This window comes from Rhinatrema bivittatum, chromosome 6, assembly GCF_901001135.1.
Source record: "Rhinatrema bivittatum chromosome 6, aRhiBiv1.1, whole genome shotgun sequence".
NCBI lineage: Eukaryota > Metazoa > Chordata > Amphibia > Gymnophiona > Rhinatrematidae > Rhinatrema > Rhinatrema bivittatum.
This window is the reverse complement of record NC_042620.1, coordinates 140356584-140380664: the sequence shown is the minus strand read 5'-3', so window position 1 is coordinate 140380664 and position 24081 is coordinate 140356584. Positions and strand designations below refer to the sequence as shown.

At 42.0% G+C, this 24081-nt stretch overlaps 1 protein-coding gene across 1 annotated transcript in view; it reads left to right on the top strand.

Moving 5' to 3' along the window:
- COL5A2 (collagen type V alpha 2 chain) overlaps nt 1-24081 on the top strand; it is a 333570-nt gene that overhangs the window by 129721 nt on the left and 179768 nt on the right. Inside the window, exons 2-3 of the mRNA XM_029605983.1 lie at nt 23059-23289; nt 23985-23998. Of these exons, the coding sequence (XP_029461843.1) occupies nt 23059-23289; nt 23985-23998 (245 nt within the window). The remainder of the gene's footprint in view (nt 1-23058; nt 23290-23984; nt 23999-24081) is intronic.

Here is a 24081-nt window from a genome sequence, read left to right as displayed (position 1 = left end):
TTTAATCCTACTCTCTGTTTCCTGTCTTTTAGCCAGTTTGCAATCCACGAAAGGACATTGCCACCTATCCCATGACTTTACTTTTTCTAGAAGCCTCTCATGAGGAACTTTGTCAAACGCCTTCTGAAAATCCAAGTATACTATATCTACCGGTTCACCTTTATCCACATGTTAATTAACTCCTTCAAAAAAGTGAAGCAGATTTGTGAGGCAAGACTTGCCCTGGGTAAAGCCATGCTGACTTTGTTCCATTAAACCATGTCTTTCTATATGGTGGTGAGGGCTTAGCCTGGATAGGGCGTTTTTTTTTAAACATTAAGAGGTGAATTTTCAAAAGATGTGTGTGTGAAAAATAGCATGTGCATGCGTAAAATGGCAGATATGCATGTATATGCTATTTGAAAAACTGCAACATACATGCGGAAATTGAAGACCATAAGTAGATTTGCACCTGTAAAAAAGGGGTGTGCCAGAGGCATTCCAAGGAGAGGTGAACATTTACATGCATAAGTTTCTATTTTGCAACCTGCCAAAGTGACACATGCTGCTCAATATTTATTTATTTATTATTTTTATATACTGACATTCATCTCAATTGAGATATCACACTGGTTTACATTCAGGTACTGTAGGTATTTCTCTATCCCCAGAGAGCTTACAATCTAGTTTGTACCTGAGGCAATGTAGGGTAAAGTGACTTGCCCAAGGTCACAAGGAGCAACAGCGGGACTTGAACCTTGGTTGTCTCTTGAACCTTGGTCTCCTGGTTCATAGTCCACTGCACTAACCACTAGGCTATTCCTCCTCCCCATTCCTCCCCCAATATCTGGTGTAAGTGATTGTAAACATCTCAAAAGTGAAAAATGACTGGGTGGGGGGTCTGGGTGAAATGGGGGGGACTTCAGACTGAAAAGCTAGGAGGGTTTTCACGAGCTGCAGATGAACTGGGTGAACTGTCAGACTAGTTGGTAAAACTGGTTATTTCGTTGCCACGCACATGTTATAAAATCTCCTGACTTACTCATGTAAAAGCTGACTTACAGGGGTAAATGCATCTAAATAACATGAGTAAAATATATTTGCATATCCCTTTAAAATTTGAAGCACAAATATGCAGCTATATCATTTGCACACATTTCAGCTAAATTCCGACTTATCTGGCCTTTGCCGCTGCTAAGATGAACAATTTAGAACTTATCTGGATACTTTTCCTGCTATCATACATACCCAGATAAGTCCAAAAAGTGCTAATTAGATGGGCAAGTACTTTGCATTTTTCAGACTTATCCGGCTAAGTGCCTTTACTTAGCCACATAATTAGGAACTTATCCGGACAAGTGCCACTACATTTCCAGTTAAGTCTGATCTTGCATGGTTTGCAGTTTTTATGTATGTGAGCATGTATGCGTATATATATATATATATATATATATATATATACACTAATATTTTATAACTTGTGTGTATCATTTGCATGCAGGTTATAAAATACAGTAGTAAATTATGGTGCGCCCATATACTCACATATTTAAGTGCATGCGAGCAGTTTTGAAAGTTAGCCTCTAAGTGAAGGGGAGGGATCTGAAAGGGAGGGATCTGAATTGGACCAATAGGCCTGGGATCCTCATTGTTGTTTTTTTTAAAGACAATAGCCACTTAGCCTGCTATACTCTTTTGAATATAACCAGTTTAGTCTTAAGTTATCCGCCCACATATCAGCGATATTCAAAAAGAGCTGGCTAGGCTTTTTTTTTAAACTCTTTATTTATATCATTTCAATCTAATATTCCAATAAAACCCTGAAATAACATCACAGTGATAAATTATAAAATAAGCAAAAGAAACAATATTACACACTAAATTTAACAAATCACTGTCAGTACCATATGGGAAGAGTTACAAAAATATATATATAAAAAAAGGAAACAGCCACTCTCTGACACAGCCAGTTAAATTCAATCTGTGTCTAGCCAGCATCAGACTTACCATTCAAGAACCTTTTCAGTTGAATAGGATCATAAAAAATAAAATTAGATCCTTGCCATTTTACACAACATTTGCAGGGAACCTCCACTGGAAGGTAGCTCCGAGGTTTAAAATCCTCTACTTGTGTGAGAAAATTTCTTCCTTCAAAGCTGTCTTTTTGATGACATCAGGGAAGATACAAATCTTCTGCCTCAGAAAAGGGGGCTCTCTCATTCGAAAAAATAACTTCAAAGTCAGTTGCATATTGATTTCACGGGCATAGACAACCAACAAAGTAGCCCTACTTGAAATAGGCATATCAGAATTTTCTAGGAAACCAGTCAAATCAAATGTCTTGAACATCACTCACTGTTGCGGTTCTGGCCGCGAGCGCTGTGACCAGACCCTTACCTCCGTGTGTCTGGACCTGTTCCCCGCTTTCGCTGGCCTGGTTCCTGTCCTGCTCGGAGGTGTCCCGGCGAGGGCCGCGCCGCCGGGAAGCCTTCCATGAATGCCCGGTGTCTAGGCGCACGCGCGTGTGCCACTTGGGCGCTTTTCTCGGCCGTTTCCCGCCAATGGTGACTTCGCCCACTTCCTGACGTCAGACGCCGTGGCCTTGATAAGCCGGCCATGGCCACCCAGTCTTTGCCTTGCAACGGGCTTACCTACCAGATCCCTGTTGCGCTGTGCCCCGGAGCGTCCTGCTTTGCTATTCGCTCCATTCCTGCTTGCCAGCCACAGTACCTGCCTGGTTCCTGTTTACCTGCTACAGTTCCTGCCTGGTTCCAGAACCCGAGTCTTGCTACAGTTCCTGCCTGGTTCCAGAACCCGAGCCCTGTTACTGTACTGACCTACTGTCCTAGTCTGGTTCCAGTTCCCAGTCCTGATCCACTACCGCCTAAGTCCCAGCGGTTGGGCTCCTACGGGCTCCTCCCGGGGGAGCACCAGCTTCCAGGGTGAAGAGCACCTCTACGTCCTGCCTGAACATCTGCCTGTGGTTTACTAGAGACTTTTGAATACCTTTCCCAGTCTCCTGCAGGTCGGCCCAAGGGTCCACTAAACTGACATTCCCTAATACTCACAGACACATGAACATCGTTAACAGGAAAATAAGCTTTGACAATATTTGGGTATTGTCTCCTTGAAGACCCTGAGGACGTTCCAGTAAAACCTCCTCAGCATCTCCAGGGTAGGCATTGTAGAACAAAATGGAACATTCAGGAAACGCAAGTTAAATCGCCACAAATGATTACCCAAATAAACAGAGAGGAATTCAATTTGACATCACAAATAATAGTATAAGAAATATTTATTTTAGAGTTATGCAAAATTAAATACAAAGAGATTGAAATACCCAAACAATATATAGATTGCATGCATTACATATCGCCAAATTTTAAATTGTATTAGCACATCTTTAAAAAATGTGCATTTTATATATATGTTAACAGACAGAATTAAAATTCATATATGTCACATGCACACTCATTCATATACACCATTCACTCATATACTGCTAAAAGTAATGAACTATTGGTATCAAGGAGATAAAAAAACAACTCCCCTTCCACCGTTACATATATCAACCCATATATGGAGATCACAGGTATAACCTCTATTTTTTTTGTCTCATATGTAACCCCGTATACACGGAACCCATGGATAATGTCCCAACAACGGGCCCTATTGTTTCGCCTATATGGATTCTTCAGGGGGATAACTATTCGTTGTATTTCTAAAATGTATTCGTTGAATCAAGCAGTTTTATTCTGAGATGATACATTTATTTATTTATTTAACAATTTTATATACCGAAATTCTTGTAAAAGGTTACAAATCAGTTTGGTTTACATTGAACAGTAACAGTGCTTCCGAAGAGAGCAACTACATTGAACAATAACAGTTCGGATTACATTGAACAGTAACAATGCTTCAAAAAAGAGCATTAAAAGAACAGTAACAGTGCTTCAGAAGAGAGCAATTACATTGAACAGTAACAGTCCGGAATAAATTGAACAGTAATACATTGAACAGTAAATGCTTCCTAAAGAGCAATTCCATTGAGTGGAAACAGAGCTTCAGAAGAGCAGATTAAATTGAAGCAGTAACAGAGCATCAGAATAGAGTAATTACAATGATACTAGTATACAAGTTATTCCAATATCATACTTTGCTCTGTTTGCTACCATGGTTTTAAATGTGGATTAAGTCACAATCGCATTACTTCTCAATAGTATGTACTGGCAACAATCATTCTATATATCCAATGTTTCATCATCTATAAACACAGAAAATAAATATTTTACATACCGGTATATGCTTTATTCCTATCAATATACATCTGACTAACCTCGCACTTAACACTTACTGCCTGATTATTATACTAATATATATACACTTCCCACCACTCAAACAGTCACTGGATAGACAATCTAAAATGTAATAACATATCTGATAATACACAATTACAGAAGCAATTTATCAATACATTTTAATCTCATATAAATTGTATACTAACCTTACAAAATAGCTTTTATATTATTCAACAGTGCACGGTAAACCTTCCATGTTCAATGCAAAAATGCTGTACATGTGCATAGCTCATGCAAACCATTTTAAAGGGTATGAGCTTAAGCAAATGAATCACAGGAAAATGCTCAAAACATGGCTTTTTAATCAAGCTTTTAAGGATGGCATAGGCTAAGCGAACTTGGCATCATTTTTTACACGCATTTACATTCACTTGAACTGTGCTACGACAAATTGGATTGTTATGTTTTTATTTATTTTTTACAACAATCTTTTAATTTTATTGTTACTTTTAATACTGTAATAAGAATACTAATTTACATTAAAATTGAGTTTTATGTGTAACATTTTATTTGTACTGAATTTTTATTATGTTTTCCTATGCATTTTGATTTTATATTTAATGTAATTACTGTAAACCGATGTGACTGTAATTTCCGTACACTGTTATAGAAAAATTTAACAAAAATAAATAAATAAACAGCTCATACAACGTGTGATGTCACTTAGACAAGGCATCAAGCACAACCTAGTCTCAAGGCAACAAATGTAAATATAAATTGAAAAGTTTTTACTACATAAATTGATAAGTTAATATAATATGCTGTTTAAAAAATACATAATTATAAAAACCTGTATTTATAAAAATGTTGCCCACTCCACCTCACGATTTAAGCCATTGGGTTTCAATGTGTCCCGCTTATAAATGAATTTCTGTTCAGTCCGAATCAATTGTTGAGATATGTCACCCCCACGTTTCAGGTTTAAGCAGTAAAGAACAATAAACTTCAAATCCATAGTATGTTTAGTTAACCAATGTTTGACTAAAGGCACTTGTGTTCTACTTGTCTGGATGCAACTAATGTGTTCGCATATGCTTGTCCTTATACTTTTCTTGGTTTGTCCAATATAAATAAATTGGCAAGGACAAATAATGGCATATATAACGACTCAAATTGCATGTAAAACGGCCCTTCAAAATATGTTCACGAGACATACGCTGACCTTTAAAGGAGGATATACATAGTACATGGGCACAAATTGAACAGGAGACGCAACTGAAATGACCAAATGGCAACTGATCTTCCTGATTTCTAGTGGACATAGTAGATCTCACCAACTAATCTCGGAGAGATCGATTCCTCTGACGTGCAAAGATAGGAAATTCTTTATATCTTCCATCATCAGCTACTATATGCCAATGTCTATATATAATGCCCTTAATTAAAGCCATACAATTAGAATAGGGAATTGTGCACACAAATCTAGATATTTGAGTTTACGCCCTTCTAATAACTTTATTAGTATACCCTCTTTCTCGAAATCTCTCAGTTAATTCACCAGCTTTCTTAACATACACTGCAGCAATGATGTAAAAATTGTCCAATAGGTATATTTTCCTTTAACTGTTTCGGATGGAAGCTGGAAAAATGTAACAGAGAATTTCTATGTTCTTTTTCTATATAGTGTCATACTTAAACAATTCATACCCTTTCTGACCAAAATGTCCAGAAATGAAATTTCATTTAAATGATGATGAAATTCAAATTTGAAATTTTTATCTTGATTATTGAGCCAGTTCATAAATTGTACAAGGACATCATATGAACTTGTCCATGTAAAAAATCTCATTAATGAAACGTTTCCATATGATATACTTCATGAATTGTTTACTATATACATATTGATTCTTAAATTGGCTAACATATAGGCAAGCTACAGATGGGGCCTTAAGGGACACCATCGGTATGCCTTTAATCTGTTGGTATATGCTATGATCAAAAGAAAAATAACTATGGGTTAATACAATCTCAGCTAATTGCATCCAAAATTGGATGTGTAAATTGGACATATGACATTGCTCTAATGTATACTTAATGACAGACATAGCTGCATCTTGTGGGATGTTAGTATAAAGTGCGGTTATGTCCACTGTAACCAGCCACCAGTTATGCTGTATTTGATCAGTCTGTTCCAAACATTTAATAAATTGTGAAGAATCCCTAACATATGATGGAATATTACAAACAGTTGCAAAAATGGTCTAAATTTAGGTGGAAACCTCATAGATTTATGCATTTTAGGAACTAAATACAAGACTGGAGCTACTGGATGAGGTTCATACAAATACATAAACAATTTTTAATTGATAATCTTTTCTGAATACCTATTTTCAAAATGATATATATATTGGATTGAATAGTTAATGCAGGAACCAACTCCAAAGGCGTGTAAAACTGATCATCATTCAACTGTCATAATGCCTCAGATATATATTTTGCTTTGTCCATGATAACCACTCCTCCACTCTTACCTGCTAGTTTTATGACTATTGATGCTTCTTCTCTCAAAATCTTAATAGCAGACCATTCCTCATATGTTAAATTGTATCTGAGGGGGATATGTTTTTGTTCATTATTGCTAAGGTCCCTTAACAATAACCTTTCAAATACTATAAGTGATGGATCAATTGATTCAGGAGGCATCCATCTGGATGGCCTAGTGAACTAGGATTGTAAAGATTCACGATCCCCTGAAAAATACTTGGCTAGCCTTAAATGTCGGAAAAACTTGAACAAATCCACCCTAGTCAAAAATGGATCATACACAGTGGTGAGAATAAAAGTCAACCCTTTATTCAGTACATTGATCTCATGTGTCAAATTCCAGGAAGATAAAATAAAAAACTGAATTCATTCCAGAATGCACTACTGTCTGAATTGCCCCTGAAACGACCCAAAGTCTGTAATTGTGGGAATTGGTTTTACTTGTACCCTCTCATTTGCCATAGTAAAAAATATGTTGATTGTGACTATCTCCATACCTGGGAACTTTTGACTTCCAGTCACCCTGAGATTACCATGGATTAGTGGGGGGGCAGCTGCACAGTGGGACCGGATGCTCACAGATTTGCTCTTATAAACACTAGAGGTGTGAATCGTGTGATCGATCATCTTAACGATCGATTTTGGCTGGGGGGAGGGAAATCTTATCGTCGGGTTTTTTTGTTTTAAAAAATCGTTAAAAATCGGGGGAGGGTGGGAAAACTGGCACACCAAAAAAACCCTAAAACCCACCCCGAACCTTTAAAAGAAATCCCCCACCCCTCCCGAACCCCCACAAAATGTTTTAAATTACCTGGGGTCCATTGGGGGTTCCCGACGCGATCTCCCTCTCTCTCTCTGGCCACGGCTGCGTTGAGAAATGGCGACGGTCGCCCGTATGACATAGTGAGGGCAAAGGTAGCGCCGGCGCCATTTTGAAGATTGGCAATACGGCCCGCGTGCAGGAGGTCGCTCCCGGACCCCCGCTGGACTTTTGGCAAGTCTTGTGGGGGTCAGGAGGCCCCCCCCAAGCTGGCCAAAAGTCCCTGGGGGTCCAGCGGGGGTCCGGGGGCGATCTCCAGCAGGCGTGATGTCGGGAGCCCGGAAACAAAATGGCGCCGGCGCTACCTTTGCCCTGTCACATGATAAGGGCAAAGGGCCACCGGCGCCATTTCTCAATGCAGCCATGGCCAGAGAGAGAGAGAGAGAGAGGGAGATTGCGTCGGGACCCCCCCCACTGGACCCCAGGTAATTTAAAACATTTTGGGGGGGTTCGGGAGGGTGGGGGATTTATTTTAAAGGTTTGGGGTGGGTTTTAGGGTTTTTTTGGTGTGCCGGTTTTCTCGCGCCCTATTTAATGATACAATACAAATGCCCCTGACGATAAATCGGGGGCATTTGTATTGTATCTGCACTCTAACGATTTTGAACGATTTTAAAATTATCTGACGATAATTTTAATCGTTCAAAAACGATTCACATCCCTAATAAACACTCTTACATGTTCACTCTTTCACTGCTCATTCTCTCACATTCTCACATGTCCATTTACACCTTTACTTCTGCCATTCTTCCACCAACACACACACTCATGTCTCTCCCTCTTCCATACACACATGCCCACTCACTTTCACACCTTGCTCACTTGCACTCAGCTCTCTTCTACTCACCTACATTCAATCTCAGATCTCTTCTTCCTACACAAATACACACTCACTCTCACAGGCATGCTCATTCATTCTCTCTCCCCCACTTTCAAAACACTCTAGCAACAGCAGACTCTAACTTGGGCTCCTGGAGCAGCAGCGGCCTCTTCCTTCTCCTTCTGTGCTGCGGAAGTGGACGCTGCCTGTTTCTTACTCCTCATTTGATGCACGGGCAGGAAATCACAATGTTGATTGGCCAAGGCAAACAGGATGGAGCGGGCAAGTTGCTGGTTACAGGAAACAGGCTGTGGAGGAACAGGTGGTGTCACGATGAAGCGAAGTTAAGAATTAAAAAGGTCTGGAGATGGTAGAAATTAGAGATGTGAATCGGAACCGGAATCGGTTCCGATTCACATCGTTCATTTTTTTTTCGTGAGGCCTGATCGGGATTTTTTTTTTATCGTCTGCGCCCGAGCCGATAAACAAAAAGCCCACCCCGACACTTCAAAACAGCTCCCTTAGCTTCCCCCACCCTCCCGACCCCCACCCAAAATGTTTTAAATCACCTGGTGGTCCAGTGGTGGTCCCGGGAGCGATCTCCTGCTCTCGGGCCTTCGGCTGCCACTAATAAAAATGGCGCCGATGGCCCTTTGCCCTTACCATATGACAGGGTATCCGTGCCATTGGCCAGCCTCTGTCACATGGTAGGAGCACTGGATGGCCCACGCCATTTTTAAAGATGGCGCCGACCGTCCATTACTCCTACCATGTGACAGGGGCCGGCCAATGGCCGGGCTACCCTGTCACATGTGACTGGATGGCCTGCACCATTTTTAAAGATGGCGCCGACCGTCCATTACTCCTACCATGTGACAGGGGCCGGTCAATGGCAAGGACACCCTGCCACATGGTAAGGGCAAAGGGCCATCGGCGCCATTTTTATTAGTGGCAGCCAAGGGCCCGAGAGCGGGAGATCACTCCCGGGACCACCAGGTGATTTAAAACATTTTGAGGGGGGGGGGGGGGGGGTCGGGAGGGTGGGGGAAGCTAAGGGAGATGTTTTGAAGTGTCGGGGTGGGTTTAGGGTTTGTTTTTTGTGTGCCGTTTTTCCCGCCCTCCCCCAAAACGAAAAGAGAACCCCACGAACAATTTCGTGGGGTTTTCCTATCGGTTTCGGGGAGCCCCTGATTTCTGATGACTTTGAAAATATCATATGATATTTTCAGTCGTCAGAAATACGATTCACATCCCTAGTAGAAATCACTGTCGAGTTCCTCCTTTTTCAGCCGTGCAAGACCAATGACGTTCCTTTCTTTTTTCTGGGTTCAAGCAGATTGGTTTTGCTGCAGCACCCGGAGATTTCAGGTATTGGCCCAGAGACCCGGTAATTCTTTTAGAATTCCGGAGTCTCCAGGCCAAATCCAGAGAGTTCCCAGGTATGACTATCTACCAATGTGTCAGTCATGGGTGCAGCAAAAGATGCAAACTTTTTTTGTTTTTCACCAATATTTATTTCCTCAACCTCAGACAAATCATCTGAGGAGGATGAGAATGATTTAGGGTGATGTATTTTGCCCTTCTGCATCCATGGGTATACAAATCCCCTTGTATAATCCAATTGATCATGTTGAAATTTTGACATTTTTATCTTTTTGATATCCAATCAAAACTTCTCCATTTTACTCTGGAATGAATTCAATTTAGATTCTAACACAGTTTGCACCATAAATTGTTCTTGTAGAGGCCCCAAGGAATTTTTAATTGTCTCTACAATAAAAAGTATCAAATCATGTGAATATTTGAGTACAGCATTTATTTATCTATCGAGTTTTATATATCGTCATTCGGTTTCGTCAATACAACGGTTTTCAAGTTTCAATGGGTAAGATGTTAAGAGGTTAGGATGGGGATTAACATCGTATTCATATTGGTTAACACATTTTCTATGGATAAAGTGTTAGAAGGTTAGTAGATGCATTGACGTACATAGAGCGTTAATTTATACATACAGCGTTCATTTATACATACAGGGGTAGATTTTAAAAGCCCGGCAGGATTTACGCACACAGGGCACTTGTGCGCCAGCACGCCTATTTTGCATAGGCCACCGGCACGCGCAAAGCCCCGGGACGCTCGTAAGTCCTAGGGCTTCATAAAAGGGGCGGGAGGGGGCGTCTCCGGGAGCGTGCCGGCAGTCCAGGGGTGTGTCTGGGGGCGTGTCCAGGTCAGGGGGCGGTTTGGGGTGGGTCCGGGGGTGTGGCGATGGTTCGGGGGCAGGCCGGGGGAGCAGTCCCTGAACCATCGCCGATTTTGCTCAGCCTTGCATGCACCGACCCCAGATTTTAAAAGATATGCACGGCTACATGCGGCTGCGTGCCTATCTTTTACAATCCGGCGTACTTTTGTTTGTGCCGGTTGTGCGAAAAAAAGTATACTCGCGAGTACTTTTTTAAAATCTGGCCCACAGCGTTCATTTAAAGCGTTATTAAGATTGAGGGGGATATTCTTAACGTAGTAAGGGGAATATGGTGGGGTTCTGAATAAAGGTACAAAAGTCTTCTCGATTGCTAAATAACATGACCAGCATTTTCAGTTTTCCTAGAAAGAAACTTACTCTTGAATTAAAGAAACATAGAGGGGTAGATTTTTAAAAAGTACGCTGGATTTTATAAGATATGCGCGTAGCCGCTAAAATCCTGGATCAGCGCGCGCAAGGCTGCTGATTTTGGGCAGCCGGTGTGCGCCGAGCCGCGCAGCCTGCCTCCGTTCCCTCCGAGGCCACTCCGAAATCGGAGCGGCCTCGTAGGGAACTCTCTTTCGCCCTCCCCTCACCTTCCCCTCCCTTCCTCTACCTAACCCACCCCCCCGGCCCTATCTAAACCCCCCCACCTTTATCCATGGATTTATGCCTCCCGGAGGGAGACGTAAATCCACGCGTGCCAGCAGGCTGCTGGTGCGCCGAGACCCGACCCGGGGGCGGTTCCGGAGGGCGCGGCCATGCCCCCGGAACGCCCCGGGCCGAAACCATGCCCCCGGGCCCGCCCCCAAAATGCCGCGTCGTTCGGCCCCGCCCCCGACACGCCCCCTTCCGAAAACCCCGGGACCTACGCGCCTCCCGGGGCTCTGCGCGCGCCGGCGGCCTATGCAAAATAGGTGCGCCGGCGCGCATGGCCCTGCTTGCGTAAATCCGGGCGGATTTACGCGAGCAGGGCTTTTAAAATCCGCCCGTAATTGTAGAAATAGTAGAATATTGAGATTTTAAAGATTCCATCTGCTTAATGTGTTCTGAGAGAAAAGTAGAAAGTTCCTTAATCTGTGCAGAAGTATTACCAACAATTCCCAAAACAGAATCCATCCTCGTTAATGCTTACTCTAAGTTGGAGAGTGCAACCCTCAGGGCATCTAAGGTAATAATAGGAGGTTTGGACAAGGCAATATTCCTAGGGGTAGATATCAACACAGTCCACCTCATTTGATCTGCCCTTTGAGGAAAAAGAGGAAGGGCTTTCCAAGAGTGCATGACGCCAATCCCCAGATCCTGATATGATGCCACTGGGTGCCAAAGGAGGTGTAAGGTTTTCTGGACTCAGGGAAACCGAAGCCTCCTACTGAATGGAGCAAACTACTCCAAGTTCCTCTGAGCCTGCAACTTGATTTGGAAAACAAAAGGCATCCAAAATCAACTGGATTGAGAGAGAGGAAGCTACCTGAAACATGGAGGGTAACTGCTTCGGGACATCTTTCCTCTTCTTGCCTGTTTTATACAGAGCCAAAAATATGGAGAGGAGCAAGATGAAATCGGAACAAAGGGTTGCTCCTCTTTGACAGGCAGCTTTGGTGTGCGTCGGTGGCGGTGCACCACAGCACACTGCAGATTTATATTCCCTGGCCTCAAAACTCAGTTGGGGGGGGGGGGGGGGGTGCGTGGTGTTTCTCCCAGGAGCTCCCTCACGCAGTGTGCCAATGTTGTGGCTCCTCTCAGGCTCTCCCCCAGCCAGTTAGTTTTAAAGTTAACTGGCTAAATGTAGCTGGACAATTTTATTTGGTGAGGTTCAGTGGGACAATTATTTGGCTGAATATTCCGGATAACTTACCTGGCTAACGTTTTAGCTGAATAAGATGGCCATTTTTAAAGGATTTTTGAATAATGGGTCCTAAGTGACAGACTAATGAGAGAATAAAACTTTTTTTTTTTTTTTTTAATTCAAGAATGTTTTCATTTGTAACTTGTAAGACACCTTATGGGATGTCGATGTACAGTAAGTACCGTAGGAATTCTGCCAGTTCAAAAATGAACTATGACTGCTGAAGCTTGTAAAGGTAAATTTGGCATATTAATCTAAGCTAGTAACCCAGTGTAGTTGCCACATGGTTTAGGAAAGAACAGAATGACTGCGGTTTTCCACTTGCTTAGTAACTGCATGAATCCTGTCTGCCCTCAGCTGCTGAAGATGGTGACACACTACAGGAGACATACGCCAGACATCTGGGGAGAGTTTAAGAGTGCCAGATAATATTTAACACAATGAGCCATACTCAGTGGGGAGATCTGAAAAAATGCTGTCTAGTGTACATATTACAGCTGGGAAGTTTAACATTTCTCACAGTCATAAACTGGCAATAGCAACTAGCAAGCATTTTTACTGTGCATCGTCAACTTATGGTTTTCCATACTTTGCAAATGGATAGAAGCAACTGGCTAATCAATTTTGAGTTTTGCCAGAGTTCATCTGACAGTGGATATCTACTGGAATCTTCAAAAGTATTTGAGAGCAAATGAAATATTTTCAGAATGTATTTACTTTTCGTGTTAAAAATGGCAGTTGTTTGATAGGTTAACTGGAGCTCCACCTGGTGCTTATCATTCTTTCTGCGCAACATGTAGTAAACCTCCTGGAAAGGGTAACACTAATTGTGGAAAGAAAAGGGTGACAAAGCAGGGAAAGAAAATAATTATGCTGACATTGATTAGAGTAGATCGGGATCTCATACTAAGTCAAGCAGGGGAGGTGCTTCTTTACCTCGACAGTAGAATCCCTAGTGTGGAAACAATTCCCAAAACCCTGAGCAGGATGCAACTCGGCACTGCAGTGAGCATGGAATGTTCTTTAAGCCAAAAATGTTTACAATAAGTTGATCAATGTTTAGAATTAATAAAATCATTAAGGCCTTATTGATATCAAATTTGGAGGTATGCATAAAATGAAGCACAGGAATAGACTTTCTAAAAGAGCAATGTATCCCTGAACTTATTCACATATCTTGTAGAATAAGAAAAAATATGAATTGAATATATCCAGATATCAAAACTGATGTGATGGGGTGGCTGGTGCCATTTTGAAAAATGGCTGCCGCCGGGCCTAAAGCCTAAGGAGCACTCCGAGCTGCCGCTAGACCACCAGGGCTTCAATGGTTAGTGCTGTGAGGATCTGCAGGGTGGGTTAGAGTGGCAACAATTTGTATTTTAAGGAGAGGGGTTGGGGTGTGGGGAGCAAGGCCTCACCTGGGCTTTATCATTTTTTTAAATTTTATTTTAAAGCATGGCTGCCTCCAGAAGAGGCGGGGAGGAGCATGGGATGGGGTGGGACAGGGAGTCTATGGAGATCCCTGGGGTTTTGTTTTAACCTTTTTAGGGAGGCAGGGTGGGTACACACAGCTGAGTGGCTCCTTTAACCCATATCCCTGGGAGCATCAGGATGTGTGTTAATGTCTCGATGCTTCTGGGGGACGTTAGCTACAACACTTGAGCTATAGCTAACTTCATGTAAATTACGTGGCTTGCAATTTTTGAGTTAAGCTGTGTTATTTGATGTGCATGGTTTTGAGTATAATAAGCCAATTAGCTGCATTTGCATGCTAATCAGCTCCTTTAAATACATGTAGTGCTGGTGCAAGGAAAATGCAAGGCATCTCAAATATCTTGTGTTATCCGTGCCTTAGGCCGTTTACTGCATGGAAAATAGACTAATGTGGCTTTATGAATGAGACCCTTCAATTTTATGCTCTTTGGGGACAGGGAAATATTTTATCTGAAGTACTAATAAAATTGTAAGCTGCCTTGAACATTAATTGGACAGATGGGCTAAAAATCTAAATTATTGCTTTTGCTCCAGTTCTCTGTGACTCCTCTGAAGCGAATGGAACTAGTCACACGATGCCCTAGGAAAGCCTTTGTGTTGTAGCCGCCAACACCATACATTTAAAAAAAAAGAAGGAAGCTTTGGGCATTTGGCAAAGGAACCAAAGAACAGGCTAGCTGATATTTTGAGGAATCTCTTAATTAGTAGTGCTACTTAAAGTAACATTTTGTTCTGATTTTACTTTCCAAATCACGAGGATACTTCCCATTTTGGAAACCTGGATGTTTTTCTGTTATTTTCAAGCATTAAGATGTAACTGAATAGTGTTCTGGCTGCAGAACAGGGATCCAGCTTCTGTCTCCCCATTTCTCAGGCCTCAGTGAACTAAGGTCCAGGGAAGGGAGGGAAGATAAGGGGAACAAGGATGATATGATAAAAAGAGAGGAAACTTGAAAATATTTCACTGATTTCCTAGTTCTGACTTTGATACTTTTTCTCTTGAGCTGCTAAAACATGACTTATCTTTTGGCTCTGGATGATGTATAATATCAGAAGTTAATCATTTCTTGCATACAAATAGATCTAGTGATCTTCTGTGACTACTTATCTTTTTTTCAGTAGCTGACTATATTGTATGTGTGTATGGATGGAAGATCACAGAAACATTGTCACTGAGAAAAAACTGATAAGCAAGATGTATTGCCATCTATTGCGAAAAATCACCTTATTGATTTTATTTATGTATTAATCCCTGTGTTTGCTGTCTTTGCTGTGAAATCATAGAAATCCCCCACGGTGGGACTTTGATTTGGAGTAAAATTAGGGCAGATGCAAGAGTAAGACATTTTTAAGGTGAACCTTCAGCCTTATACTCTCTCCATCCACATTCATTTTCAGGCATGTAGGCTACCCTCCCTAAGATTACATTGATCCCATCAACACCCTTCCTAGATGAATTTTGTAAAAAAAAAACAACAAACCTAAAACAAAACATAATTAGACATAGGGAGAACAATGTTCATAATCCATTTATGCTAGTAAATATAGATGTACTTAGGTAAAAGGGCTTTTTGAAACTGTTCACTTTAAAATCACTGAAAAGTAAGCATGATTCAAAAGGAACGTATGCTCGTACTTTCTTTTTGATAATTGGTGCAAAGATACAGTTTTGAAAATTTCATCTATCCATAACTTTAAATATAAAATTTTGTTTTGTTTTTATGTATACACACAAACACAAATGTGTTTCAGACATCATGCCAGTGTCTGTCTGTATGCGTCATTTGTGATTTTTGTCAATAAAATGCAAAATATATATATATATATATATATATATATATATATATATATATACAATTAATAAATTAAAAGAAATTCATACTGCATGCATTGAAGATAATCTTTAGGTTCTGAAATGGCTGGTTGGGCTGAACTAGGTTTCCCCTTACTATTCGCCAAACAAAAACTTTTCAGATTCTTTTGTCACTTCAGTGGCAGAATTTGAAGTAACACAAAAACCTGCCATATATAGCAAACCTGTCATAATAAAACAACACTAACTGCTAGAATAGGAAACAGAGTAGGATTAAATGGACAATTTTCTCAGTGGAAGGGAGTGGGCAGTGGAGAGCCTCAGGGATCTGTATTGGGGCCCATACTTTTCAATATATTTATAAATGATCTGGAAAGAAATACGACAAGTGAGGTAATCAAATTTGCAGATGATACAAAATTGTTCGGAGTAGTTAAATCACAAGCAGATTGTGATAAATTGCAGGAAGACCTTCTGAGACTGGAAAATTGGGCATTCAAATGGCAGATGAAATTTAATGTGGACAAGTGTAAGGTGATGCATATAGGGAAAAATAACCCATGCTATAGTTACACAATGTTAGGTTCCATATTAGGAGCTACAACCCAAGAAAGAGTTCTAGGCATCATAATGGATAACACATTGAAATCGTCAGTTCAGTGTGCTGTGGCAGTCAAAAAAGCAAACAGAATGTTGGGAATTATTAGAAAGGGAATGGTGAATAAAACGGAAAATGTCATAATGCCTCTGTATCACTCCATGGTGAGACCGCACCTTGAATACTGTGTACAATTCTGGTCGCCGCATCTCAAAAAAGATATAATTGCGATGGAGAAGGTACAGAGAAGGGCAACCAAAATGATAAAGGGAATGGAACCACGCCCCTTGAGGAAAGACTAAAGAGGTTAGGACTTTTCAGCTTGGAGAAGAGACGGGTGAGGGGGGATATGATAGAGGTCTCAATTAAAGACCTCTATCATATCCCCCCTTTAATATGAGAGGTCTTGAACGAGTAGATGTGAATCAGTTATTTACACTTTTGAATAATAGGACTAGGAGTCATTCCATGAAATTAGCAAGTAGCACATTTAAGACTAATTGGAGAAAATTCTTTTTTACTCAACGCACAATAAAGCTCTTGAATTTGTTGCCAGAGGATGTGGTTAGTGCAGTAAGGGGTAGATTTTCAAAGGGTTGCGCACGTAAGATACGTGTGCAACCCCCGAAAGCCTACCCTGCCTCCCCCTGCGCTTGTCAAGCCTATCTTGCATAGGCTTGGCGGCACGCACAAGCCCCGGAACGCGCGTATATCCCAGGGTTTGCAAAAAGGGGCGGGGTGTGGGCAGTCCGGGGTGATCCGGGGGCGGGGCAGGGCGTGGCCTGAGCTTCCAGGCACAGCGGCCATTTGCCGCTGTGCCCGGGATCACGGGCCGACCGTCGGCTGGCGTAACTTCTTCAACAAAGGTAAGGGAGGGTTCTAGGTAGGGCTGGGGGGGGGGGGGGGTTAGGTAGGGGAAGGGAGGAGAAGGTGCAGGGGGGGGGGGCGGAAGGAAAGTTCCCTCTGAGGCCACTTCGATCTCGGAGCGGCCTCAGAGGGAACGGAGGCAGGTTGCGTGGCTCGGCGCGAGGAAGTCGCACAATTGTGCACCCCCTTGTGTGCGCCGACCCTGGATTTTATAACATGTGTGTGGCTGCGCGCGCATGTTATAAAATCGGGCATAGATTTGTTTGCGCCGGGTTGCGCAAACAAATCTGCGCCCGTGCACAAGTTTTAAAATCTGCCCCTAAGTGTAGCTGGGTTCAAAAAAGGTTTGGATAAGTTCTTGGAGGAGAAGTCCATTAATTGCTATTAATCAAGTTTACTTACGGGCCGATTCAGTAAAATCCGCAGGAGAGCGGACGAACGCCCGCTCTCCCGGCGTGCGCACAGGCCACTCGCCTGTGTGCACGATTCTGTATTTAAATTAGGTGGTGTGGTAGAAAAGGACAAAAGGAGGCGCTAGGGACACTAGCGCATCCCTAGCGCCTCCTTTTGACCCGGAGCGGCGGCTGTCAGCGGGTTTGACAGCCATCGCTCAATTTTGCTGGTGTCTGTTCTCGAGCCCGCTGACAGCCACGGGCTCGGAAACCGGACACCGGCAAAATTGAGCATCCGGTTTTCGGCCCGACAGCCGCCAGCCCATTTAAAATTTTTTTTTTTCCTTTTTTTTACCCTTCGGGACCTCCGACTTAATATCGCCATGATATTAAGTCGGAGGGTGCACAGAAAAGCAGTTTTTACTGCTTTTCTGTGCACTTTCCTGGTGCCGGCAGAAACTAGCGCCTACCTTTGGGTAGGCGCTAATTTCTTAAAGTAAAATGTGCGGCTTGGCTGCACATTTTACTTTTTGTATCACGTGGGCATACCTAATAGGGCCCTCAACATGCATTTGCATGTTGAGGGCGCTATTAGGTGCCGCGGGTTGGACGCGCGTTTTCCGCCCCTTACTGAATAAGGGGTAAGGGAAAATGCGCGTCCAAGGGCAGGTTAATAGTGTGCTCCATTGGAGCGCACTGTACTTTATCGGCCTGTTAGGTAATTGCATCTGTAGCATGGGATCTTCTTGGTGTTTGGGGACTTGCCAGGTTCTTGTGGCCTGGTTTGGCCTCTGTTGGAAACAGGATGCTGGTCTTGATGGACCCTTGGTCTGACCCAGCATGGCAATTTCTTATGTTCTTATGTGATGTTTGTAAGCCTGTGAATGAGAGTCTGTGTGTGAGAGAAAAAGACAGCATGCATATGTGTGATTGAAAGCCTGTATGTGTAAGCGTGAAAAGATAGCATGTGTGTAAATGTGTAATTAAGAGTCTATATAGGTGAGAGAGAAAAAGCACGTGTATATGTGAGTGATTGAGAGCCACTGTGAGCGAGAGAGAGAAAGCTGCCAGCAAACCATCCTTCCTCTTGCTAATTCAAAACAATCTCAGGTCACCTGGATTTCAAACATTGGCAGGTACGCAGAGCAAAGATTTTTTTGTATCCTTATTTTTCATTACTGGGTCTTTGTGTCTGCTATTTTGAAATATTTTATTGGTATCTAGAAACTTTTGATATGAGTTTTTAATTATTGGATATTCCGTTTATCAGCTGTTTCTAAATCTGTTCTTTGTTAGTATGGTCTTACTGCTACTGATTTTATATTTCTTGATTTGTTTTATAAGGCTGGGTGATGTTTCCTTTTTTCCTTTGCACTGCATACAGAGACTCTGGCTTGTTGCGGTTTCCAATTATGTTTTTGTCTGCATGCTTCTAGTTATACATTTTGGTCTCTTTATTCTTTGTTAGGTGAGGTCAGCTCATGTGATTCAGGTGAGGTTTTCTGCTGGCGTGTAGTTTGTATAGGGCTCTATAGCAGCCTGACTTGGTCCGTTTTCCTAATAGGAAATGTATTGGTGTCTTAAGGCCTGGTGTAATATTTTCTTAGGTAAGGTGGTTACTGTTAAGTGCTGGAAATTGGTGCTGTTTTGGTGTGGGATGTTTACTGTTTATGCAATTTCTGTTCAGACAGAATATGTATCTTTTCCTTGTGTCATTATTAACAATAAAAATAATACTGGGACTTTATTTTTTATTTCCGCCGTAAATTGTAACGAGCAGTGTGTCACCCATGTGAGCATGGTCTGTCAGGTGTGTCACGATGGGAAAAAGGTTGAGAACCACTGTTTTAATCTAAATATGTTTTACATGTAAACTGCTGTGAATGATTAGAAAAGCATGCATTATAAATATTTTAAAATAAATAAATAACAGAAACCTCCCAACAAATACAGAATAAGTGAGCACAAATTATAGAAAGAAATATTCAGCCAAAAACTGAACTCTTGTATACTTCATCCTCATCCCCTCCTCTCCTGTTTGCTGGAGGAGGTCGATTAGGGTGGGTTTAGGGATGTGGTGTGTGTTCGGTGCGCTACAGACCATTGCACTCTGGCCATGGGGGAGGGAATGAATCGGTAAATGTAAATTGGTTATTTACTCTCTCAGATAATAGAAGGACTAGGGGGTACTCCATGAAGTTAGCAAGTAGCTCATTTAAAACAAATCTGAGAATTATAAGAAAAAGAATTTTAAGCCCTGGAATTCATTGCCAGAGGATATGGTTACAGCATTTAGTGAAATTGGGGTTAAAAAGGTTTGGATAAGGTTCTTATGATTTAAACCCACCCTGAGTTGAAAGTGGTAGATGTATATATAGAGTGTCATATTCTCTCTCTTATATATGGTAGTTAAGCAATCTTGAAATTTCCTAAAACTTGATATCTCCAGACTTGCTACTCATCAGGACTAGCAGGTGTGGATAACACACTGCCGCACACCATGATCAGCTTTTCTAAAATTCGGAGTTACGCGTGTAACTCTTGGCTCCAAGCGGCTTATTAAAATTTGCATTGCTCACGAATGGCCAACATACGTGTGTATGGGGCTATTTTTGCATGAGCAACACTTTTAAATCTACCTGTAAGTAAGTAGATATATGTGAAACACATGACGGGGGATTTGAAATGCTACTCATTCTGTCCCTTTTTGGACTGATATTTAAGTCATCCAGCAAACACAAACTAAAATTTGTGGATCATGATCAGCAGAAATGTAATCATCTTTGATTTGTTTTGTTTTCTGATCCCACCTGGAAATTTGTGCCCTTCTAGGGTCTGCATAGACCCCCCCCCCCCCCCCCCCGTTGCTACCCCTGGAGACTACCAGAGAGAAAAAAATAAAGATTTCTTTTTTAAAGTTAAAAGTTCTAGAGCGGGTCCCACCTTGAATCCCCCAACCCTTCTTTTTCAGTATAATTTTCCCCATGTAGACCAGCCCCTCCACCCTCTGGCACCCCCCTGCACTTATTATTGTAGTCCTTGTAGTGTAGTGGGGGCCCTGATTGACCCTAGGCTTCAGGACTGGTGGTGGCTATTTTTCAAAATAGCATTGGCCTGCTGGACCATGTTCTATGAACGTCATCTTCTACAGCAACAATCCTGACAACTTGACTGGTCATGGAGGATAAAAACTGATATCAACCTTCATCTGCAAAGACCACTCTAAAAATACAAATCAGTCATCTGGCAAGACAAACAGACTACATTTCCAAACTAGTACTATGCATGAACCACCTAATTCAACTTTTGACTTGGTACGAAACTCTCCAAACTAGAAACCTAAACTCCTTCTACCACTTTGGAGGGCCACACAACTGAAGATTTCGTCAAATTCTTCACTGAAAAAATCCAAGTTATTTGTTCCTCCTTTCATCACTCCATCTCTTCTACCTCACCCCTGCCACCAATCAAGCCACGATTGCAACAATCTCACAGGCAAATTTTATTCAGCTCCCTCCAGACTTGATCCCATTATCTGACCAGGAAAATCCCTCTACTAGAAGCGGTAAAGATCCTGCAGCAAATCATCCAGTCCTTGAGCCCATTAGATCCAATTCCTTCAAGATTTGTCTGTAATCTGAAATATGACCTAGCCCCCTGGCTAACCCATATCTAGTAAATGTGGTAGGTGTCCACAGGGTGGGTTAGAGTGGGATGTGGGGGAGGCTGACCTGTTGGGGTTGGAGTGCAAATTATTCACTCAAAAGGGGAGGGGTTGGGGTTGGGTTCTGCCCCAGAACTTTTACCCTTTAAAAATCTTTTTTTCAAAACTGCTCCCTCCAGGGCTGATGGGGGTGGGGCTGGGACAAAGGGTTCTATGGAGACCCCTGAGGTTCTTTCAGTACCTGGAGGGGGGTTTGTTCAGGGTGGATTGACCACTTTAACTCATGGTGGTTCCCACAGTCCCAGGGCTGCCATCACATATTTTCTAGGAATTAAATAATGCCACATTATTCTGGCTGAAGGTATTTTACCACCGTGGAAATTACCACGCAATTCACAAAGTAGCGGGCGCCAAGTACTGCTGCTTTGTATGTTCCGTGGTATTTTTCCCTCTGGGAAAAATTCTGTGGCTAAGTAAATGAAGCCCTAAGTTTATATGTGAGGCAATGGAAAGTGAAGCGACTGCCAAAAGCTACAAAGAGTGTCGGCAGGATTTGAACCCTGGCTCACAGCCTGCTGCTTTAACCACTAAAGCTACTCTTCCACTCTTTGCAATCGTATTATAATTATATTGTGCAGTGCTCATGACTTTAAAGACTTACCCATAAGAGAGATTTTGTGAGGAGTGTGCTAATTTGGTCCTCATTTTCAGGATAACCAAACCATGTAAATGAACTTATTTTTTGTACTAACTATATCCAAATACATCTGAGTAATTTTTGTGGATATCCTGAAAATTAGGCCCTCCAGGACTGGCTTTGCACATCTCTAGCCTAGTCTTATGTTAACTCTCTTTAGACCGAAATCTTAAAGTAATAACATTACTAATGTATTCCAATGCAATTATTAAAAAGAACACCTCTGGATGTTGTACGTTCTTTCATGAATTAGTTTTGGTTTCTATCTTGCATACAGGGATGGTAACTTTCAAAGTGGCGCCCAGGCGCACATTGATGCATGTGCGTCGGCGTATGCCCGGGACACGGCAATTTTAAATGGGTGTGCGCCTAGGTGTGTAAATCCTGATTCTACTGCGTAAGTCAGGGTATTTTATAAAGGTGTGCATCCACCCCATTGCCAGTTTCACCAGTTTGTCCACCAGTTTGCCCAGTTAAGAGCTAGATCCTCCAAACTTCCCCTGGTTTAATAGCCTGCACTCCCCCCCCAGTTATCCCAGACCTTTTAAACCTATTAGAAATGGCTAGTCTGTTTTATTTTTTAAGTTACACCTCCTCCATAGCAAAGGTCAACTTATGCTGCACTGGAGCTGGGTGTGGGCCAGGGTGCATAAGTAATTACTTGCACATCTATTGGCCGCGCCCTGACATGCCCATGCCATTGTCCCACCCAGGCCATGATCCTTTTTGAAACTGGGTGAGATGTGTGTGCAGCAGGAGAAAAACGCGCGCATTTTGGGCGGCATTTAAAATTCGGTCATCGTGTGCAAGCTCAACGTTTGCATGCATCTCCCAATTTTGTCACGTACTGAGATTTTAAAATTCACCTTTAAGGTCCCACCAAATCCTATTTGACTTTGCCTTCATTCAAATAACTTAAAATGCAATGCAGTCCGGTAACAAAAATCTGACAGTGCTTTATTGTTTTTTTTTTATTTCTTGCAGATGTGGGTGATATAGATGATATCCCTTGCAGCCAGGATGGTCAGATGTACTTGAACCGAGATGTTTGGAAACCCTCCCCGTGCCAGCTCTGTGTATGTGACAATGGTGCCATCCTTTGTGACACTCTTCAATGTCGTGATGTCTTAGACTGTGCAAACCCTGTAATTCCCACAGGAGAGTGTTGTCCTGTTTGCCCAAGCTCAGGAGGCGGTGGTAACATACCCGGTGCAGGTAATAGTGGAAAACTGTGTTTGTGCTACAGTTGGCTATAGCATAAAATGGACTCGATACATCTCAGATATGTGCACATGTTGTCCTGATTATTTTGGAAGCCTGTGCCTTTAGCATTCTAATATATCCACCAAACGGTGCAGGCTGTTAAAAAGCTGTTGGTCTCTCTGGGTAACCTATTAATTTCTTACAAACACCTACGGGAAACTCCATTGTGTCACATGGAGCTAGTCACAGACTATCCCCCAACTGTCCTAGAGATGCTCACATTTATCTCTGCAGCATGTTATCTATACATGCACTCTGTGACCCCATCATGGATAGAGATAATGAATGCTCTATTTAGGGGAACCTTTGCCAAACAGAATCTGCATACTTCCAGACACAAAATTTACCTTGCATTGTATAGTTGGAAATACACAAATGCAATACTCATGATAGGAAAACACAGCATGGTGGTTGACAGGGAGTTTCTTGTATCCTGTTTCCTTATAGCAGGCATTCCGCCAGTGAACCATGCATACAGGGTATACTGTTAGTACTGTATAAAAACAAAGTGACTAAATATCACAAAAATAGTGTTCTCCAGTCCAAATTTTGCAAAGGAATTCAACGCATTACAGGAAATCACATTTAAAATGCATCTTGATTTTAAGTTTCTGAAACTAAAGTGATTTCTTTCTTTTCATTTGTAGGAAGAGGACCAAAGGTGAGTTCTACTTCTACAGTATCCTTACTGCTTTGCACATTTCATACCATTGACCCTACTTTCCCAAATGTTTCGGCAAAGAC